The sequence below is a fragment of the Triplophysa rosa genome, linkage group LG21 (assembly GCF_024868665.1).
Source record: "Triplophysa rosa linkage group LG21, Trosa_1v2, whole genome shotgun sequence".
NCBI lineage: Eukaryota > Metazoa > Chordata > Actinopteri > Cypriniformes > Nemacheilidae > Triplophysa > Triplophysa rosa.
In genome coordinates, this window is record NC_079910.1 from 8,721,088 (window position 1) to 8,740,253 (window position 19,166).

At 39.5% G+C, this 19,166-nt stretch overlaps 1 protein-coding gene across 6 annotated transcripts in view; it reads left to right on the forward strand.

The window, feature by feature from the left end:
* magi3a (membrane associated guanylate kinase, WW and PDZ domain containing 3a) overlaps positions 1 to 19,166 on the forward strand; it is a 115,795-nt gene that overhangs the window by 86,697 nt on the left and 9,932 nt on the right. For 3 of the 6 annotated variants that reach the window (XM_057319250.1, XM_057319249.1, XM_057319253.1), the window contains exons 5-10: positions 1,813 to 1,981; positions 3,376 to 3,455; positions 3,768 to 3,858; positions 5,797 to 5,912; positions 13,540 to 13,731; positions 16,242 to 16,808. In XM_057319250.1, the coding sequence (XP_057175233.1) occupies positions 1,813 to 1,981; positions 3,376 to 3,455; positions 3,768 to 3,858; positions 5,797 to 5,912; positions 13,540 to 13,731; positions 16,242 to 16,808 (1,215 nt within the window). The remainder of the gene's footprint in view (positions 1 to 1,812; positions 1,982 to 3,375; positions 3,456 to 3,767; positions 3,859 to 5,796; positions 5,913 to 13,539; positions 13,732 to 16,241; positions 16,809 to 19,166) is intronic. The other 3 variants (XM_057319252.1, XM_057319251.1, XM_057319254.1) reach the window with 1 other exon arrangement.

The window sequence follows — 19,166 nt, forward strand, 5'->3', positions numbered from 1 at the left end:
CCATCTCTCTCTATACACTGTTAATATCCAACCACCTGCAAACCGTAATACAGCAGTAATGATAGGCGGTCCATTTGCGACACATGCTGAACGCGTTTGACCAATCACAGCAGACTAGACCATTTGACCAATCACAGCAGACTAGACCATTTGACCAATCACAGCAGACTAGACCATCTGACCAATCACAGCAGACTACACTATCTGACCAATCAGATCAGACTACGCTGGCGGAAAGGTGGAGATTACACAGATGAATCGCGGAACGAATCATTTGAGAGTCAGTCAAGTAGTAAGGTAATAAAAACTGCTTATTATTACGAAATAATAGTATTTTTACATCATGTATGTACATAAACTTGTTGTCGGACACTCCATAAACCAAAATAAGCCCTTAAAAATATTGAGGAATGTACTCTTTAAGAAATAATGCAAGGGAAGTTGTTCATTTCTAATTTGTTTCAACTCATTTTGTAAAAATAAATTGTGAGTAAATCGTGAATAATCGCATCGTGAGATCAGAATCGTGAATCTCATCGCATCATGAACTGAGTGAATCGTTACATCCCTAATAGATGGGTCACGATACAATATATTGCTATGCGTTTTGATACAATATACATTTGTGATATATTGTAATTCTTTAAATAGAAAATGTAAAAAGTAGAGCTAGAAATACAACATACACCACTGTACCGCTGTGCACCACCGGGGGTCAGAGGTTTGGGTTCTCAAACTGTGGATTGCGCCCCTCAAGTGGGTAGCACAGGGGAATAAGGTGGCTCACGCAAGTCACTTGGCTGTTGTGGTGCATTACAGTTAAAACAATGAACATGGGCAGTATAACACCCCTGCTTCATCCGTGCTGTAAATGTGCTGGTGTCACATCCGTGAGAGCACAATAAATGTCATTGTTACTTTTCTTAATAAACTTTTTGTCTAATGCACTGCAGTAGCCAAGTGACTTGTGTCATGACTTGCAAAGCCTACAAACAGCATTATTTTATATAACTCATCACTCCATGACTTATTTTGAAAACCAAAGCACACCCACACATCAGCTCTGAGAGCTCCAAGCGTTCTTATGTTTTTCGCCATGCTCGCTTCCATTTACTTTTGGCCGTATGTATATGACATGATTAAAAAAAATATATCGATAGTAGGAGGTATCACTATCGATACACTATCTAAATATTTTTTATTGCGATAGTTACATGTATCGATATTTTTGCACAGCCCTATTTAATATACATATAGAATTACTGTATGAATGTAATAATTTGTGTCGTTCTGTGTACCGTACTGAAACCCCTGGTTATTTGTTTTTCTGTGTTGAGATGTATAATAAAATAAAATCTATAGCTTAAGTCCAACAAAAGGCTGTATTTCAGTCTGGTTTGGTTAAAATGCACGTGGGTTCTAGAGCAAACACACTATGAAAGAGGTGACTTCCTGAGTGATCCAATTTCTCCCATTCGTCCATTCTCCTCCCCTTTATTTCAGCCCTGCCTCTTTAACATACAGTATGCATGTCACACACACACACGCACACACACAAACACACTCACAAAGACAAACAGAGACACACTTTCGTCTCAGATATCAGCTTCACGGAAGCATTGGTCAGCTTTGGCCCTTCAGCTCGCCTAACATGCAAATCCTGTGGCTCATGTTGTCTGATTCCGTCTCTCACAAGAAAGTTGGAAACCTTGTTCTGCTGGACAGAATTGCTGTATTACTCATGTATGTTCTCTCCACCTCTTTCTCTCTCACTCTGTCCCGCTCACTCGTTTGTTTTCTTTCCACTCACAGAACACAAGGAGGGACCCGAGTGGAGGAGGGCTGTGCCCAGCTACACACAGTCCAGCAGCGGTATGGACTTTCGCACCTGGAACAGCCTGCCACGTGATGAGAGCCAGGAGCCTTTGCCGAAGAGCTGGGAGATGGCCTACACGGAGACGGGGATGGTCTACTTTATTGAGTGAGTGTCTTTCTTGTTTATAGAAAGTACAATCTTTTTGACTGCATTCTGCCAAGTTTCTCATTCGTAGTTATGAATCATACTGAAGTTAACAGGGGTACCACCAATGGTTATTTTTCAAACAGCGAAACAAAGAAATATTCTGGTCCCATATTTTTATTTTGTCCTGTGATTTATTGTAACTGGACCAACAGTTGGAAATCGAAGCGGCTCTTTTCTAGCCCACTGACACTGAGGAAGCTATGCTAGCTCGTGTTTTTCCCAGTGTCCATTACCTGTGTCTGTGGTCACAGCCGAGCATCTCTGCTGTCCGCACAAAAGAAGAGAGAGCCAGCAGATCAATAGTTTATTCTCAGAGCGCCACAAACAATCGGCTAAGTGAAGCCCTCTCAGCAGGCCTTGCTTCCATGAGCGTGTCTGTCTGCATGAGTCTCAGAGGACGACCTGCACCTTGTCATTAATATTTCAGGTTTTCGTTTTAAAGTAGACTCTCCACCCCTCCCGAGAACAGACAACTTGAAGTGGTTTTTGAAAAGGACTCGATAATGTTTTAATGTGATGGGTGGCATTTTCGTCTTAAAAAAAAAAATGCATCTTTCCACTGAGGAGAAACTGACTGTTTGTAAACGGTCACTGAGCAGCATATATATTACAGTAACAAAAATAGGAGACCCTTGAGAAAATTAACCATGGTTTTATTATAGTAACAGTAGTAACTGTGATTTTGTTCTTTAGCAGATGTATTAGGATAGTTTTAGTACAAATATATGCTTAAACTAGATTTTAATATTTGACAATTGATCTTTTACAGTTTGAATCAAAAACCATGTTTTATTGTGTAAGGGGTTTTGTTAAGTAATCCATATCGTCGCTGTTCTTCCGAAACCTCGGATGTCCACATTCGCTGTTTTTCAGGAAATGAAAATGGTACTTTTTAAATACTATGTTGTCAAAGTTGACAAGCGCTTTTTATTGGTTAGATATTTGCAAAAACCAGTGACAAACAAAAAGTAAATTTCTGTATCATGAAATATGGAGATACAAGGTTTCAGAAGGACAGCAGCGATATGAGTTGTGTGATAGGTGTGTGATAGGATATTGAAGGTTTGTGGGATTTAGAAATGCCACATTATTGACTGCAAAATGGACCGCCGTGTCTAATCATTTATTTTTTAATCATGTAAGTGAATTAGAGGCTGTGAATTCATTTTACAATAATTTCACAGTGTTTGTTTTTTTCTTTTGGAGCTTGACAGCTGGTTTCTCAAAACAAATTCTAAGCGTTAGATTTTGATTAATCGGCTCCTTTAGATTGGTTTAATGTAATAAAAGAGCACGCTTACTATGCCTTCCAGGTGTTTGTTTTACTAATGCTTTTCCCCCCTTCTGTGTAGTCACAATTCCAAGACCACGACCTGGCTCGATCCACGACTGGCAAAGAAAGCCAAGCCTCCAGAAAAATGCGAGGAAGGAGGTAAGACAGCCTTCCATTATGAATCAAACATAAAAGTAAACAGGCTGAGGCGCTAGACATTAGCCTCTATCTGTCCCGCCTTCCTAATGGACACATACTTAAAGCCTATCAGTGTGTCATGTCATGATCCACACACCTCTACCATCGCAGGAAAACATTACAGTCATTTCTCTCTTCTGATGTCTTCCAAAAAAGCATGTCAAAATCCAGGCAGACGTCTTTACTTACCTGATGTTTGGCATCTCATAAATTTACTGTCAGAAAATCAAACCCCCTAGAGTTTAGCATTTGTGTGATTTGCATCTGTTTTAGCCGCCTCTGATGTGCCTGACTGCTTCTCTGTAGAGCTTCCATATGGTTGGGAGAAGATTGAAGACCCGCAGTATGGGACTTATTACGTGGAGTGAGTATGCTTATATTATTTATGACCTTGTAAGAATGATGGATGGCAGATTTCTGTCCACAACATCTTGGTTGACTTACTAATGTTTTTTGTTGCTAGTTTACATCTGTCTTTTTGTTTTCTTTGCATAACGAAAAGAAAATGCTGCTATTCATTTCATTTGGTAGTAGTTGTATATCATACAGTAGTTTGTATGTAACTGTCAGAAACGTAAATCAATTTGGTATAAAATTGTAAGGTTCTGAAACGCCAGACCGATCAATATCACCTCTCGATCATCATATTAGCCCGGTTTGCTTATTTTCTGCTTTCAAAGCATCGTGGGATATAAAATTTTATGAAGTTAGCTGGCAAGACAGCCGAGAAGTGTCAGAGCAAAGGAAGCCAATACAACGTTCGATTGTAATGCCATTTCGTGTAAGGTCATCACCGACACTCCACAATGTTTTCGCAAGAAGGTCAATAAACATTGCTTCATGTTGTTGTCAAGTGAATATGGCACGACAACGCCTCATTATGCATTTCTCAAACGATCAAAAGCGCGAACTTTAGCAATCCACTCGCTCTCTGTGGATTGGGTGGATAAATCTCAGCATGAGTCATACACAGCGAAAACGCAAACGGCACCTTTCTTCTGCAGATTCGTATGCTGTATGCCGACTAATTTAGCGAAGTATCCGCGGCTGTTAAAAGCTTTCCTGAGGCTCACACGAGAACAGCAGGTACAACAGATTAAGCAAAACCACATAATACAGACAGAGTTCAGTCCTCACTTTACATTCAGCCCTGGGGGGAGGGAGGGAGGGGCCGACTCTTAGGATAAAACAACATGGTACAGCACAAACCTCTGCAGGAAGCGAAAGTGTGTGAAGCTTGTGTCTTTGGAAATTCTTGCCAAGGTAATATTGATGCATTTTAGCAGCTTATAAACAAGAAAGCAAATGTGGCGTTGTAGAGGAGATTGAATGTGCACAGCATTATAGAGGAGATGTAAAGTGTGGCTTTGTGTGGTACGTTTTATGATTTATTAAGAGATTTGTTAAATATTCTGTATCTTTCTAAAGTGTAGAACATATTTATAAAAGATAAACGAGATCATTTTATACTAAAAAGACAAACTTGCCTTAGATGATATAAAGTCTGTTTTTAGAGAAGATTAAGTCATTTATTTTTCTAATTTTGAGCATAAACTGAACAAAAAACGAGTAAATCTAACAAGGAATTTTTTGAAACCCTTGAATATATGCATGACTAATGGTATTTTAGTATCTCTAAAGGGATAGTTCACCCAAAATGAACATGTTGTCATCATTTACTCACCCTCTACAAACCTGTATGGCTTTCTTTCTTCTGAACATAAAAAATATATATTTTGAGAAATGTTGGTAGATAAATAAAGGCGTTACCCATTCACTTCTATTGTATGTACACAAAACCAATGTCAAAGTCAATGGGTACCGCCATTGTTCAGTCACCAACATTCTTCAAAATATCTTCTTTTGTGTTCTGCAGAAAGAAAAAAAGAAAGTCATACAGGTTTGAAACGACAAGAGTAAATTATGACAAAATTTTCAGTTTTGGGTGAACTATCTCTTTAAGATTAAAGTGTTGAAGGTTCACCGAATGTTGACCATTTTAACGTCACTTTTTCCATCTCAGTATGTTTATGTTTACTGTTCATTCACCAATTTTTTGTGGTGAAGGAAAAAGTGACTGTTTGGTTAGCGAATGTTTTGTAGACCACAAACAGGAAGACGCACGCGCACATCGCTTCACCTTCTGGCTCCGATACGGTTTTGTTTTTCATTCACCCTGACTGTTTGCATAAACAGATAGGCATCGCTAATGTTCCTTCCTCAGTGTGTGTTTGTGTAAGCGAGTGTGTCATTGTATCTGCTGTGTTGAGTTCTTTACACTGACTCTCACTGTTTCCTTCAGCCACATCAATCAGAAGACTCAGTTTGAGAATCCGGTGCAGGAGGCCAAGAAGAAAATCGTCCCGGAGTCTCCATCCAGTCAGCCAACAGCAGCAGCTGCAGAACCAACGCCCTTAAGTAAAAACAGAACCTAACTTTCTTCTTCATTATCCTTTCAAGCTGCCATTTTCTACCAACTTTGTAAACTTTACAGTCTGCTTGAAACCAGCCTAGACTGGTTTAAACAAATTTTTTCAGTTGGGGTGACAGAAAACAAGAGGACAACGAGGCAAGAGGAGATCAGGAAATGATAAGCAGAGTTTAGACCACATTATGGCATTTCTTCTTAAAAAATCTGTTGTACCCCGCGAAGCTTAATGAAATGGGTTGTGGGTACTTGGAATAGGCTGATTCACTCTTTGTTTCCCGTGTGGTAATGGCATAGAAAGATTAAGAGCATGAATGGTAATAACAAAAGTTGATATTAAAAAGGCACAAATATTGACGTTACATTTCTGGTGAATGACAACTTAAAGAGAGAGTTCACCCAAAAATGAATATGATGCAACCATTGACTCTTTTAAATCATTGACCCTCCTAAATCTGTATGACTTTATTCTGCAGAACACAAAAGAACATTATTTGAAGAATGTTGGTTACTGAACCACGGTAGTGCCCCTTCACATGCATTGGTTTTGTGTCCCTACAATAGAAGTGAATGGGTGCCAGCGCTGTTCGGTCACCAAATTTCTTCAAAATATCTTCTTTTGTGTTCTGCGGAAGAAAGAAAGTCATACAGGTTTGAAATGACAAGAGGTTGAGTAAATGATCACAGAATTTTTATTTTTGGGTGAACTGTCACTTTAAGGACTCTTTATTAGACAGTATGTGTAAGACTTGTTAGTCTGCTGCACATATTTCAGTTAGCAAGCAAAAGGGTTTTCATTCCAGCCTAATATATTATTTATTCAATAAACCAAAGGGAATTTGACATCCAGTGATCACTTTGCAGTTTTGTTTTTCTGCAAAGAGTGGCTTTAATATTTTGATAACCACTCTTGTCCTCGACAAAACAAAATGTACGAGTTTCAAGTGGCTGTGTCAATTATGACAGAATTTTCAATTTAAAATAATTGATCTGTGAATGGTACGACTTGATTGTACCCACTAAATTTAGACAAGTGCACTCTGACAAATATAATAATTTAATGGAATAATTTAAACCAGTGTTTGGGTTTGTCCATATTTTCCCCAACAATGGATTGTAATAACCCAGCATTTTGATTTCAGAGTGTGATTTCGTCCACAGAATTTTAAATAAACACCTTTTTTATCAACTAAAACGTAACGATTTTTTATCCAGTATACAGTGTGAAGTGGATTCATGTAGTGAAGCATTTGCATCAGAGGAACATAAGCAACATCTGTGCTTGATATGATCTCGACTAATCCCAGAGGCCCAGAGATTCTTTTCTCACATCCAGCAGTGCTGTCATCTGCCGCGTGCGCGTGTGTGTTTACGTGTGATCGTGTGCTTGTTCAGTTCCACTCACCTGCTCCATGTTTGTACGTTTCCGCTCACGTCGATGGTGTTGTGCTGTTGATTTAACATTGAACATCCTTGATCTGTCTTCTCATGTGACATTTCGAAATTAAGTGTCTTTGCATTTGCTCATATCAGGATTTGAAGCACAAATCCTCTCTTTAATATACGCACCACACGTGTGACGTGAGAATAAGCGTGTGCCAAATCAATGGAAATGATTCTATATTTTGAGTGCACATTGCGTATTGGACTGCAGGCAGCCATAGAGACACAAAGATTAGATGAGCTTAAAGGGGATTCTGTTCTCATCTATTTAAACCACAACAGCAAGCCATTAGAAAGATGGAAAGGCAGTTCTGCCCTGTCATTTGTTTTCTTCCACCCTGCCATCATTTCCAGACTGACCTGAACGATTGCATTGGCCTCCGTCGGTCTGCCATACACATGACTGAGTTCAGATTTAGGTTGTTCAAGGGTAAAGCGGTGAGAAGCAGAACTCGCCTGTTTGTTTTCTGGACTCCCCGTGTCTCCTGTGTCCTCCGAACACTGATTTTGTCCTATTCCCTCTGGAGCGATGGCGGTGGATGTCTGTTCTGTCTCATTAGTTGTAGCACACGCTGCCCCGCTATGCTATGCTATGCTCTGTTAGCTGGCCAGGACAGTTTAATGAGAAAAGGGGCAGGAATGACGGCACTGTTTTGCTTTACAGATTTGATCAGCTCGCTTTAGGCATGGGAGTTTGAGCTGCGCGGAAGAAGCCAAAATCTAATAGAGAGAATAATAATAAGATATTGTAAAACGATGTTATTTTAGCCACAATAATGATGCTAAAAATATATGAATCATGCATTTTGTTCACAGACATTTCATACGACACCTTTATTATATTCCGACATCGGTCTGCTCCAGGAAAGATAATGATGCATGGCATGCATAATAAAGTGAACATAAACATCAAGCCAACCCTCCCACCCCTTTCCACAATTGCTTTATCAATCAATTGTGAAAACAGAGCAACAGGCGGGAGAGAGAGATCTAGTATGCAAGGATGGCTGCATGCCTACCATCATGGCACAACAAACCGTGACGCTCACATGCGCACTGTGCTATACGGTTCAAATATGTGTCACAGTTAATATAATCCACATAATCCCTTTTCCCTGGGCTAGTCCAACTCATCAATGTGGTTATTATGCAAATCCAATTCCCACGACACATGGTGAGATATCCATTCCTGCTCTCCTAATGAGATTGATGTGGTCTCATCTGATGCTGTTGGCACTCTCAAATGAGCCAAAAATAAATCATACCGCTGCGTTATTTGAGTTATAAATGGCTGTAATTAGCCTACGAGATGCCATTTACGGCTGATCCAGAATCAGCGTGTTGTACATCTTCATCTTAAGAAAACAATTACAGCAAAAGTTCAGGACTGATCTAATGCTAACAGAATTATGTTGTTTGGACTCTTAAAAGGTGTGTAAAAATCAGATAACAAAAGGAAATGTACTTAAGAGTAAAGAGACACTGAAAGAGGAATAGTTCAGCCAAAAAATGTATTTTATCTGTAATTTACCCCTCATGTCGTCCCAGGTATAAATTACTTTCTTTTGCTGGACACAATCTGAGTAATTAAAAAAATATCTCTCTTCTTCCTACTTTAAAAAAAAAGTGCATATGTCCATCGTAAACGTAATCCACGTGACTCCAAAGTATTCATATGTGTCTTCTGAAGTGAAACGATACATGTTTTGAGCGTATTTAGCCAAGATAGGTCACGTTAGATTTTGATCATGTATAAATAATAAAACCACATGCGTAATGACGGCACGCCGGCTCCACGAATCTCAACATTGAATCTCATTGGTTCTCACCTGTCTCATTTTTGGGTGAACTATTACTTTAAGTTAGTTTTGTTGTTGTTTGTGTGTGTGTGTGCGTGTGTGTGCTTATATACTCATAGACGATTTCATCAGGCGCATGTGCCTGGCCCGAAGTTAACTTCAGGTCTGTGTTTGGCTATAATATAATTTTTTTTTTAAATGTGTATTCATTTATGTTCATATTTTATTGTATACTAATTGTATCACATTAAATTAAAACTACTCAGCAGTTATAAATTATTTGCGGAGGTCTACCGAAAGTTAAGTTTTGGCCAGAGCCATTAAGAGAGAGAGTCGCGACAATGGAAGTTCAGAATTTTCGGGTGTCACGTGATTCGTGGAGCCTTCAGATAATTCCAGGAAGTTATGTTTTCTCTTTATATGCTTTATTTTTTTTCATTTTTTTATTCATTAAATGACTTGCTGCAGCTGCATGCGTTACTAGTAATTTCCCGGAAACTATTGAGAGGATCCATGAACCGCCATTGCTGTGAAAAAACTGTTCCATCGGAGTCAACGGAGTTGACGCAACTCTCTCTCTCTCTCTCTCAATGGCTCTGGTTTTGGCAACATAATGTTTGTTTATGCTGTTGCCGCTGAAACAGTCTATACTGACAAAATTGTATCTGATGTAACTGTTGAGTGCTGTTGGATTCTAGCCAACCTGTTAAAGGGGTCATATGGCGCGAACACATGTTTTTCTTTGTCTTTGGTGTAAGTTGCCCATGCATGTATTAGACACGTAAAATTGCAAAAATGTAAGTGTCGGAACAAAAGAGGCATTCTATCAAATCCACGTCAGTTCGTGGTATGAGTTGACTAAGACCGCCCAAATGTATACGCAAGTCAGTACTGTCAGTACAATTGCTTTGGAACCTGATGTTCCAAATACACTGCGTTCCAAATTATTATGCAAATTGGATTTAAGTGTCGTAAACATTTAATTTTATATTGTTCAATTAAACTTATGGATGGTATTGTGTCTCAGTGCTCTTTGGATCACTGAAATCAATCTCAGACACCTGTGATAAGTAGTTTGCCAGGTGAGCCCAATTAAAGGAAAACTACTTAAGAAGGACGTTCCACATTATTAAGCAGGCCACAGGTTTCAAGCAATATGGGAAAGAAAAAGGATCTGTCTGCTGCCGAAAAGCGTCAAATAGTGCAATGTCTTGGACAAGGTATGAAAACATTAGATATTTCACGAAAACTTAAGCGAGATCATCGTACTGTGAAGAGATTTGTGGCTGATTCAGAGCACAGAAGGGTTCGTGCAGATAAAGGCAGAATGAGGAAGGTTTCTTCCAGACAAATTCATCGGATTAAGAGAGCAGCTGCAAAAATGCCATTGCAAAGCAGCAAACAGGTATTTGAAGCTGCTGGTGCCTCGGGAGTCCCGAAAACCTCAAGGTGTAGGATCCTCCAGATGCTTGCAGTTGTGCATAAACCTACTATTCGGCCACCCCTAACCAATGCTCACAAGCAGAAACGGTTGCAGTGGGCCCACACATACATGAAGACTAATTTTCAAACAGTCTTGTTTACTGATGAGTGCCGTGCAACCCTGGATGGTCCAGATGGATGGAGTAGTGGATGGTTGGTGGATGGCCACCATGTCCCAACAAGGCTGCGACGTCAGCAAGGAGGTGGCGGAGTCATGTTTTGGGCTGGAATCATGGGGAGACAGCTGGTGGGCCCCTTTAGGGTCCCTGAAGGTGTGAAAATGAACTCTGCAAGGTATGTAGAGTTTCTGACTGAGCACTTTCTTCCATGGTACAAAAAGAAGAACCATGCCTTCCGTAGCAAAATCATCTTCATGCATGACAATGCACCATCTCATGCTGCAAAGAATACCTCTGTGTCATTGGCTGCTATGGGCATAAAAGGAGAGAAACTCATGGTGTGGCCACCATCCTCCCCTGACCTCAACCCTATTGAGAACCTTTGGAGCATCCTCAAGCGAAAGATCTATGATGGTGGGAGGCAGTTAGCATCAAAACAGCAGCTCTGGGAGGCTATTCTGACATCCTGCAAAGAAATTCAATCAGAAACTATCCAAAAACTCACAAGTTCAATGGATGCAAGAATTGTGAAGGTGATATCAAAGAAGGGGTCCTATGTTAACATGTAACTTGCCCTGTTAGGATGTTTTTGATTGAAATAGCTTTTGATTTCAGTAAATATGACCTCCTAATGCTGCAAATTCAACAAATGACCATTTTCAGTTTTTTACAACCTATGAAATGTTTTCAAACTCTGTTGTGCATAATAATTTGGAACAGTGCATTTTGAGTTTTTCATTTTTTAAATAAATACTGTTGTCAGTGGGAGGTTTGTTCAATAAAATTCCAAATGTACCCTAACTGTTGATTACTTGAAAATTATACTGACTGTCATTTGCATCGACAAATTAGGAAAACCAGAGAAAGATATCATTTGCATAATAATTTGGAACGCAGTGTATGGTAATAGGCGTTACATTTCCGTCACACGCTTGCAGTATTCGACCAATCACTACGCACTGGTTAACTGGCCAATCATAGCACACCTCGCTTTTCAGAGCAATGAGCTTTGTTAAAAATCTGCGCGTTTCAGAGAGGCGGGGCAAAGAGGAGATACAAACAAGTACGATATGTGGAAAATACAGCATTTTTTAACCTTAAATCGTGTAAACACATTGCATTACATCTAAAAAAAAAAACCTGATAATATTAGTTTTAGCTGTGTCATGTGACTCATTTAATAAAACAATATGTGTTCTTTATTTCATGGGTATTTTCTACATTTCCACTGTTCACCAGGGTTTTTGTAATATCCAGTAAGTCTACCACAGATTTGCAATATTCCCCTTAGGAAATAGAAAGAGTCATCAGTGAATGGAGCATAATACCAGTGCATTGTTTCAATAATTTTGTTATGTATTTTATTAAAGTTTAAAGAACAGGTGAAAAAACACACATTCAAACCTCCATATTAATTTCCTGTGATGCCAGACATCAGTACAGTGTAATTGCAGATCTCATTTAAAATGTAAAAATGTCAATCCTTCCAACAGGTGCAAAAATATGCATCATAGCCCCAGTGGCGTAACTTTGTTTTGAAAAGTGGTGGGGACAGAGATGACAAAAATAATACTTTAATAAATTGTTCCTGTAATAACTCGTTGAGAATATTTATCATATATAGTGGGCGGTCCGTCCATTGGCTACTCCACTTTTCGACTCCAGCTCTCACAGAAAGTGATTCCCAAACTGTAATTTGGGGAAGGTCACTTGGTTATTGCAGTGCATTACACTCAAAAACTGTTTATTCCTATGACTAAAAATGTCACTTGTTCATTGGTTTACGCGTTTTTGTGCTTGGACACTGGATGTATTAGCAAGTGCCGCGAGTCCAGATAATGCGCGCATTGTAATACTGGCCGCGTTTCTGAAGTTGCAGCTCTCCGCAAATATAACTGACGAGTGTGAACAACGGGAGATGGTGAAAAAGCGGCGCATCCTGCGTTTTCCACGAGTTTTAGATGTTAATGGCCCCTAAACAATACACACCTTCCGCAAGCATTTCTTAATTTCTTCCAAAAAGTGGTGGGGACATGTCCACCCGCAAATTACGTCTATGCATAGCCCACAAATGCATCATCAATGTGGCTAAAATCCAAAATTCATGTTTAGTTCAGGTTTACTTAATAGACGTTCAATGTGAAGGGGTCACCATGGCAACATTATTTCTGCAGTTTGCAAATTTGCATGCTTTCACTAAACCTCACAAATTTGGCTTTAGAAACAAATCGGATGATTATTGGCTCATCAGAGGATGTTTCATCAGATGAAAACACTGTTGCTGAATGCTGCTAGAGCCTTTGAGTTGTATTTCTTGAGCTGTTATTAATTAATAGAGTTCTTAAGCAGAACAATCCTGTTAATATGTTTGTGGTTGTAAATGGCGAGCAGCAATTTAGAAAGCGAGTAATAAATTAACTATAATGATAAATGGTGTTGTATGTGGATATAATTCACTCCGTGTATAATATTCTCTTTCTCACGCTCTTGCTCTGTCTTCCTTTCTCTTTGTTTAATTATTAAAGATGAATGACTAATAGAGTTCAGGCCCCCTCTGAGCCTCTCAAGTCTTTTGAGTGCTTTTTGAGTCTGTCATTTTATCAACTTTTGTCTCATTTAAAATATATATATATACGTAACCTCACTCTTCCTAGATGTTACAGTAGCAAAAGGGAGTCAACCCTAAACGCATGATTTTTAAATGAAACGCATATGGATGTTGTTTTTGATGTCCACATACTTTTGGCCTCAACATTCTTTATTCTCTCTCTTAGATGAATCCGGTTTGAGAGGATTTACACGAGATCCGTCTCAGTTGCAAGGGGCTATTCTGTGCACGACGCTGAAGAAAAGTCCTCTGGGCTTCGGCTTCACCATCATCGGTGGAGATCGGCCGGACGAATTCCTGCAAGTGAAGAACGTCTTGAGAGATGGACCGGCTGCGCAAGATAACAAAATCGCTTCTGGTAATTCCTCTCGGCTCCTATTCATTTAGTTCAGAGGCAGCTTGTGCTTATTTTATGAATATTGATAAGCCATCCTTCAAGCAGGCAGCTCATTAATTGGATCTAAGTACCTCTAACCACATCGACACCCCGGCTCATTCATGTCTGTCCCTGCAATCTTAAATTGTAGACGTGTGGTGCATCGTGGGATACTATTTGGCCAGACTCCATTGCTTGGAGCATTGCCGGGTTGCCAGATCCCCTGTAATTAATCCTGCGAAACGCAGCGTGATTGCATGGATAGTGGTAGAATAAATCAGAATCTGGGGGTGAGCATCAGGGGAACTGGTGGTCCTGCCGCGTCGCATCTTGTGATAATTGCAGAGCTTAGACTAACACTATTACAATGTGAGGTAACAACTGCCTCTGTGCTCGAGCTCCCTGGAGTCTTCAGTCTTGCATAGAATTGGGAAGTCATTTAACCAAGATATATACGTGTTGGAATCTACACATGCTTCAGCCAACTCTGAGGCACACTTAGGAGTAAATTCATCAGCATCTAATTTCCTTATGCAAATTTATACATTTTGTCAACAAGCCATTAAGCCATATATGGTTGGTTATCAGATTTGCCCTCTGTTTGACATTATAACGCTACATTTTCTATAAGTTTATTGAAGGAATTTTAAAAGTAGGCCTATGTACAGTTAACTCGTATGTAAATTTAGTTTATAAAACTCGCTACTAAGTGCTTCGAACTAATTTTCTTTATCTTCACTCTTTTTTTTAGATCTTATGTCACTGACCTTGTAAAAATGAACTGATTATAGTTCTTAAATATGGTGATTGCATTAAAGGTCCAATGTGTCATTTTTTTTGGAGGATCTATTGACAGAAATGCAATAAAATATACATAACTATGTCTTCAGAGGTATATAAAGACCTTACATTATGAAGCGTTATGTTTGTGTTACCTTAGAATGAGCTATTTCTATCTACATACACGGGCCCCCTTACTGGAATTCGCCATGTTGTTTCTACAGTAGCCCTAAATGGACAAACTGCACTACAGATCGTGTTTCGAAATTGTTATCTCCTTTGCAAAGAAGCGAAAATGTGACGACATCTTAGTTCTGTGTCAGACACCGTAGTGCTTCGAAGGGCGGAAGGGTGGAGTGAGCCGTTGGTTGCAATTTGCAACCTCACCACTAGATGTCGCTAAATTATTATTTTAACCTGTATGCTTTCCAAAACAGATTTTTGTGCGTATCTGATTGGAATCGAATCATATTTTGCAAGTGTAAATGGCAAAAAAATCACAATCAGATTTTTGCAAATCCGTTTCAAACTACATTCATATGTGGGTTAAAATTCTGTGCAACTTACATTTCTGGAAATTACTTTTTAGTTTGTCTGCTCGGATAGGATTTTGCATAGCTTTTTATGTAAATACGTCAGAAATTGTTGATGAAACAAGGTTGTTGTCGGTGTGCCGATGAAGTAGTTCAGCTCTGCGGCTACACGTTGTCATATTGTAAGACCATATTGCAAACCCCTCCATGTTGTTTTTGGTGTAGACCAATGTCATTGTCGTGAAAAATCATATTCCAATTGGATAAACCGATCAGATTTTGACTGGCAGTGTGAACGAAGTTGTTGTTGGGTAAATCCAGCCAGTCAGATCCGGGGTTGATGATTTCATGCCATTTTTTAACTTAACAAAAAAAAACATCTGTGGGTGGTCAGTCAGTGTGCTGAAACAGCTGTTTTCTGTTGTTGTTTCTATGCATGACACCTCTGCTGCGCCACTGACAGGATTTACCCAAAATGGCAATATAATGAATAGCAGGAAAACACAGATAGAACTATTCCTTGTTTAAAAGAAAACGGGTTCTGTGTTGGAAAGAAATTAGATGCAGTTCACAGATGGAGCGGTACTGTACCTGCAGCCCTGCTCTGCATTGATCATATTGCTTGCTGAGCTAACAATCCATGCGGCGAGGCAAGCCTGGAAGGATGCCATTGATTGGTTCGGGGTAGAAAAGGATGCAGGAATCCCTTAACGCCCTCAGCATAGATCAATAGACACACTTACCATTAGATAGACTGAACCAACAGGCCGGATCATTGACTTCACCTCAACTAATGGTTATGTGGGCACTGACTCTTTATCACTGCATTTCATACTAATAAACACTTCTCTGTAAGACATAGGAGCCAGGACAACACTCTTGCTTATTGGTGGGATAACAATAAACAGTTTAAAATTATTGATTCAGTGGGTTGAAAACCCGCTGTGAGCTTTCTATTGTCTGAAGGGATATGCTGAGGCACTGTTTATAATGACAGTGACATCTGGAGGGATTTTCTGTTTGTTTGTTTGTTTTTTGCAACTATTGCATTGGCTAGAAATTATTTTCCTAAATTGCATAATTTTGCTATTTAGAAACCGCAACATCCCTAGCATGTTTATGAAAAATGTATATCATTTGTCTTCCTCCCTTGTTCCTTCCTTGTTCCTTCCTCCCTAGGTGACGTCATTGTGGACATAAATGACACATGCGTGCTGGGCAAGACCCACGCAGATGTGGTGCAGATGTTCCAGTCCATTCCCGTGAATCAGTATGTTGACATGGTGCTGTGCCGTGGATACCCGCTGCCAGAGGACACCAACTCCAGCGAAGAGGGCACTGGGGACATGATGCCCGGCGTGCCAGGGATGAACGGTCTGCCCGTGCATTCAGATGGCACCCCGTCCCCCCAGGACCCTCATTACATAAAAACTGATGGAAGACACCCAGCGATGCCCAACGGCCGCAACCCGGAGGCGGGGGAGACCACCCTGCTGCAGCCCGAGCTGGTCAGCGTCCCTCTGGTGAAGGGCCCGAGCGGATTTGGCTTCGCGATTGCGGATTGTCCTCTGGGACAGAAGGTGAAGATGATTCTGGATGCCCAGTGGTGTCGAGGTCTGCTGAAAGGGGACGTGATAAAGGAAATCAACAGGCAGTATGTGCAGACCCTCAGCCACGCGCAAGTAGTGGACATCCTGAAAGATTTGCCAGTGGGCAGCGAGGTCAACCTGCTGGTGCTCAGAGGAGGTGAGTGTGGAAAACGTGACGAAAAACAGGCTTGTGAAACAGTGTAACATCATTGATTTGCATGGTCAGCGAACTTACAGTAATGTATGATACAGTATGTGCTGATTAATATAATGGCTTCTTTGAGGTTAATTACTTTTCTTGTGAAAGCTTTTAGAGCAAAGTTCTATAGCAGAATTGCTTCCTTCTCATTGACACGTTGTCGAGTGTTTATTGATTGCTCAAACTTTTAAATCTCCGGAGCTAATAACCAATTGTGGCTGTAGACTCCCAGATCAGACACTTTCTAAATGACAAATCTTGAAAGATGAACCGAAAATGTCAATACAGAAAAGTAATCATGATAGGGTGAGTGTAGCAAAATAATTTCAATGAGAGGTTTTACTTCATACTCAATACTAGACATGTGTCAGTATTCAATAATAATGTTTATCATATTTTGCTCAATATTATTACATAATAATAATTCTAGATGCATATAAGCATAGATGTTTATATTTCTCAGAAATCACAGTAGCTTACACGGAGTAGGTAGAATATTTGCATGTTCGGTTGTCTATAAATCATTATATAATTAAATGTAAATTTTAACACAATGTAACACATTTTCACAAAGTTGTGTTTAGCTGTAATTCTTACTGTTTCTTTATAAAGTTTAACATGCTGAATACGAAAATCATAAAAAAAAATTACCATCGACGGTAATCACAAAAAACTAAAAAATATTTTCACACATTTCTGTATTATTAGTCATACGCAGAAATTACAAGGTACTGGCATAACAAATGGCATCATCCAAAACTTCAGAGGTGTACATTTGATCGTTTTTGTCTTACATATACGGTCCTCACGAAGTTCCAGATGTAGTCACTCTTCATCGCTTCATCCCACCTTCCCTGGGCTACAGAAATTTCTAGAGTTTTTTTGACAGCGACAATTCGAAAATGTGAAATGTCGTTTTATATTGTAATTAATATTGGAAGCTCAACATGTACTTGAGCTAAACGTACACTAAAACATTGATGCTACATGAAAATAAATATTACCACAATAATTAAACACTATAAAGAACTATAAAAAAGTTTAAACAAAAATTCGTTACACTGTAATTTATTTGTGGATTATTTAAATGCTCTTAAAAGCAATGTTCACCCTAAAATTTTAAATTATTTTATAATTTACACACGCATATGTCATTCCAAACCTGACTTTCTTTCGTCAGCAGAAAACGGAAGAAAATATTTTAAACAATATTGGTGTCCAAACAGCATTGACCCCCATTGACTTCCTTTGTATGAACACAAAACCACTGAGACATTTCTCAAAATATCTTCTTTGTGTTCACAGAAAAATGAAAGTCAGGTTTTGAACGACATTTCTTATGCTAAGACTCTCGCTTGAACTTTAGTTTGTGCTGACCAAACTTATCAATAGTTTATATAAAACCTCTGATCCCATGCTGTTCACCACAAAATAGTAATGAACCTCTAAAGAAACCCCCAACAGTGTTTTAAGTGAACTGGAGGTTATATTAGCATGCACAGCAGTGGGCACACACAGACTGTACACATCGACCTGTATTACGTCTGGTCTGTGGTGTGTCTGGAGCCCAGGTGAAATATCAGCTTAAAGTTTCAGCTGTCACAGCGGCCCCGCCAGACTGTGCTTACAAAGGTCAAACATGTTTGTAAACCACGCATCGTCTCGGACTTGCGCAAACGATGTTATAAATACCTAAAGAAGAGGTAGATGTTCTTCAAAGATGGTGTTGCACAAATAAAGGTAGATTTACGTGTGTTTGGTGGGCTTCATGTTTGTTGAGGGTTTGATAGTTGCACATACAATACGCACACATTACTCCAGTTTTTACCACATATTGTATATCCTATGTCTAAACGCAATGTGGATTATACTGCCACTTAGTGGCCACTGTTGATTATAGTTTTTGTTTCACAGTATTCAAAACAAAAACAAAAAAGGGATTATTGGCTCCGAAAATGAACAAAAACACCACAAAAGTGCTGATTTTTATCTCTTGGAGATTGACAGCTCCTGGTCCTGGTCACTATACAGTATACTGCCATGATATCTTAAAGGCTGGGTAACCGATTTCCGAATTACGCTTTAGACAACCGAGTCGGGCCGAGTACCAAAACAACCTTGTAGCCAATCAGCAGTAAGGTGAACAGTGCACAGGACGGACATTATCTGATCCGAGCGCTGACGAAAGCGAAAGATGGGGGTAGGGGTGTGTTTGTTTTTGTGATTTGAACATCAACAACGGCTAAGAGAAATCGGACACCCCGCCTTTAAGGTTTTAAAGGTTTACACATTTTTACATTTTGGTTTAACTGCTTC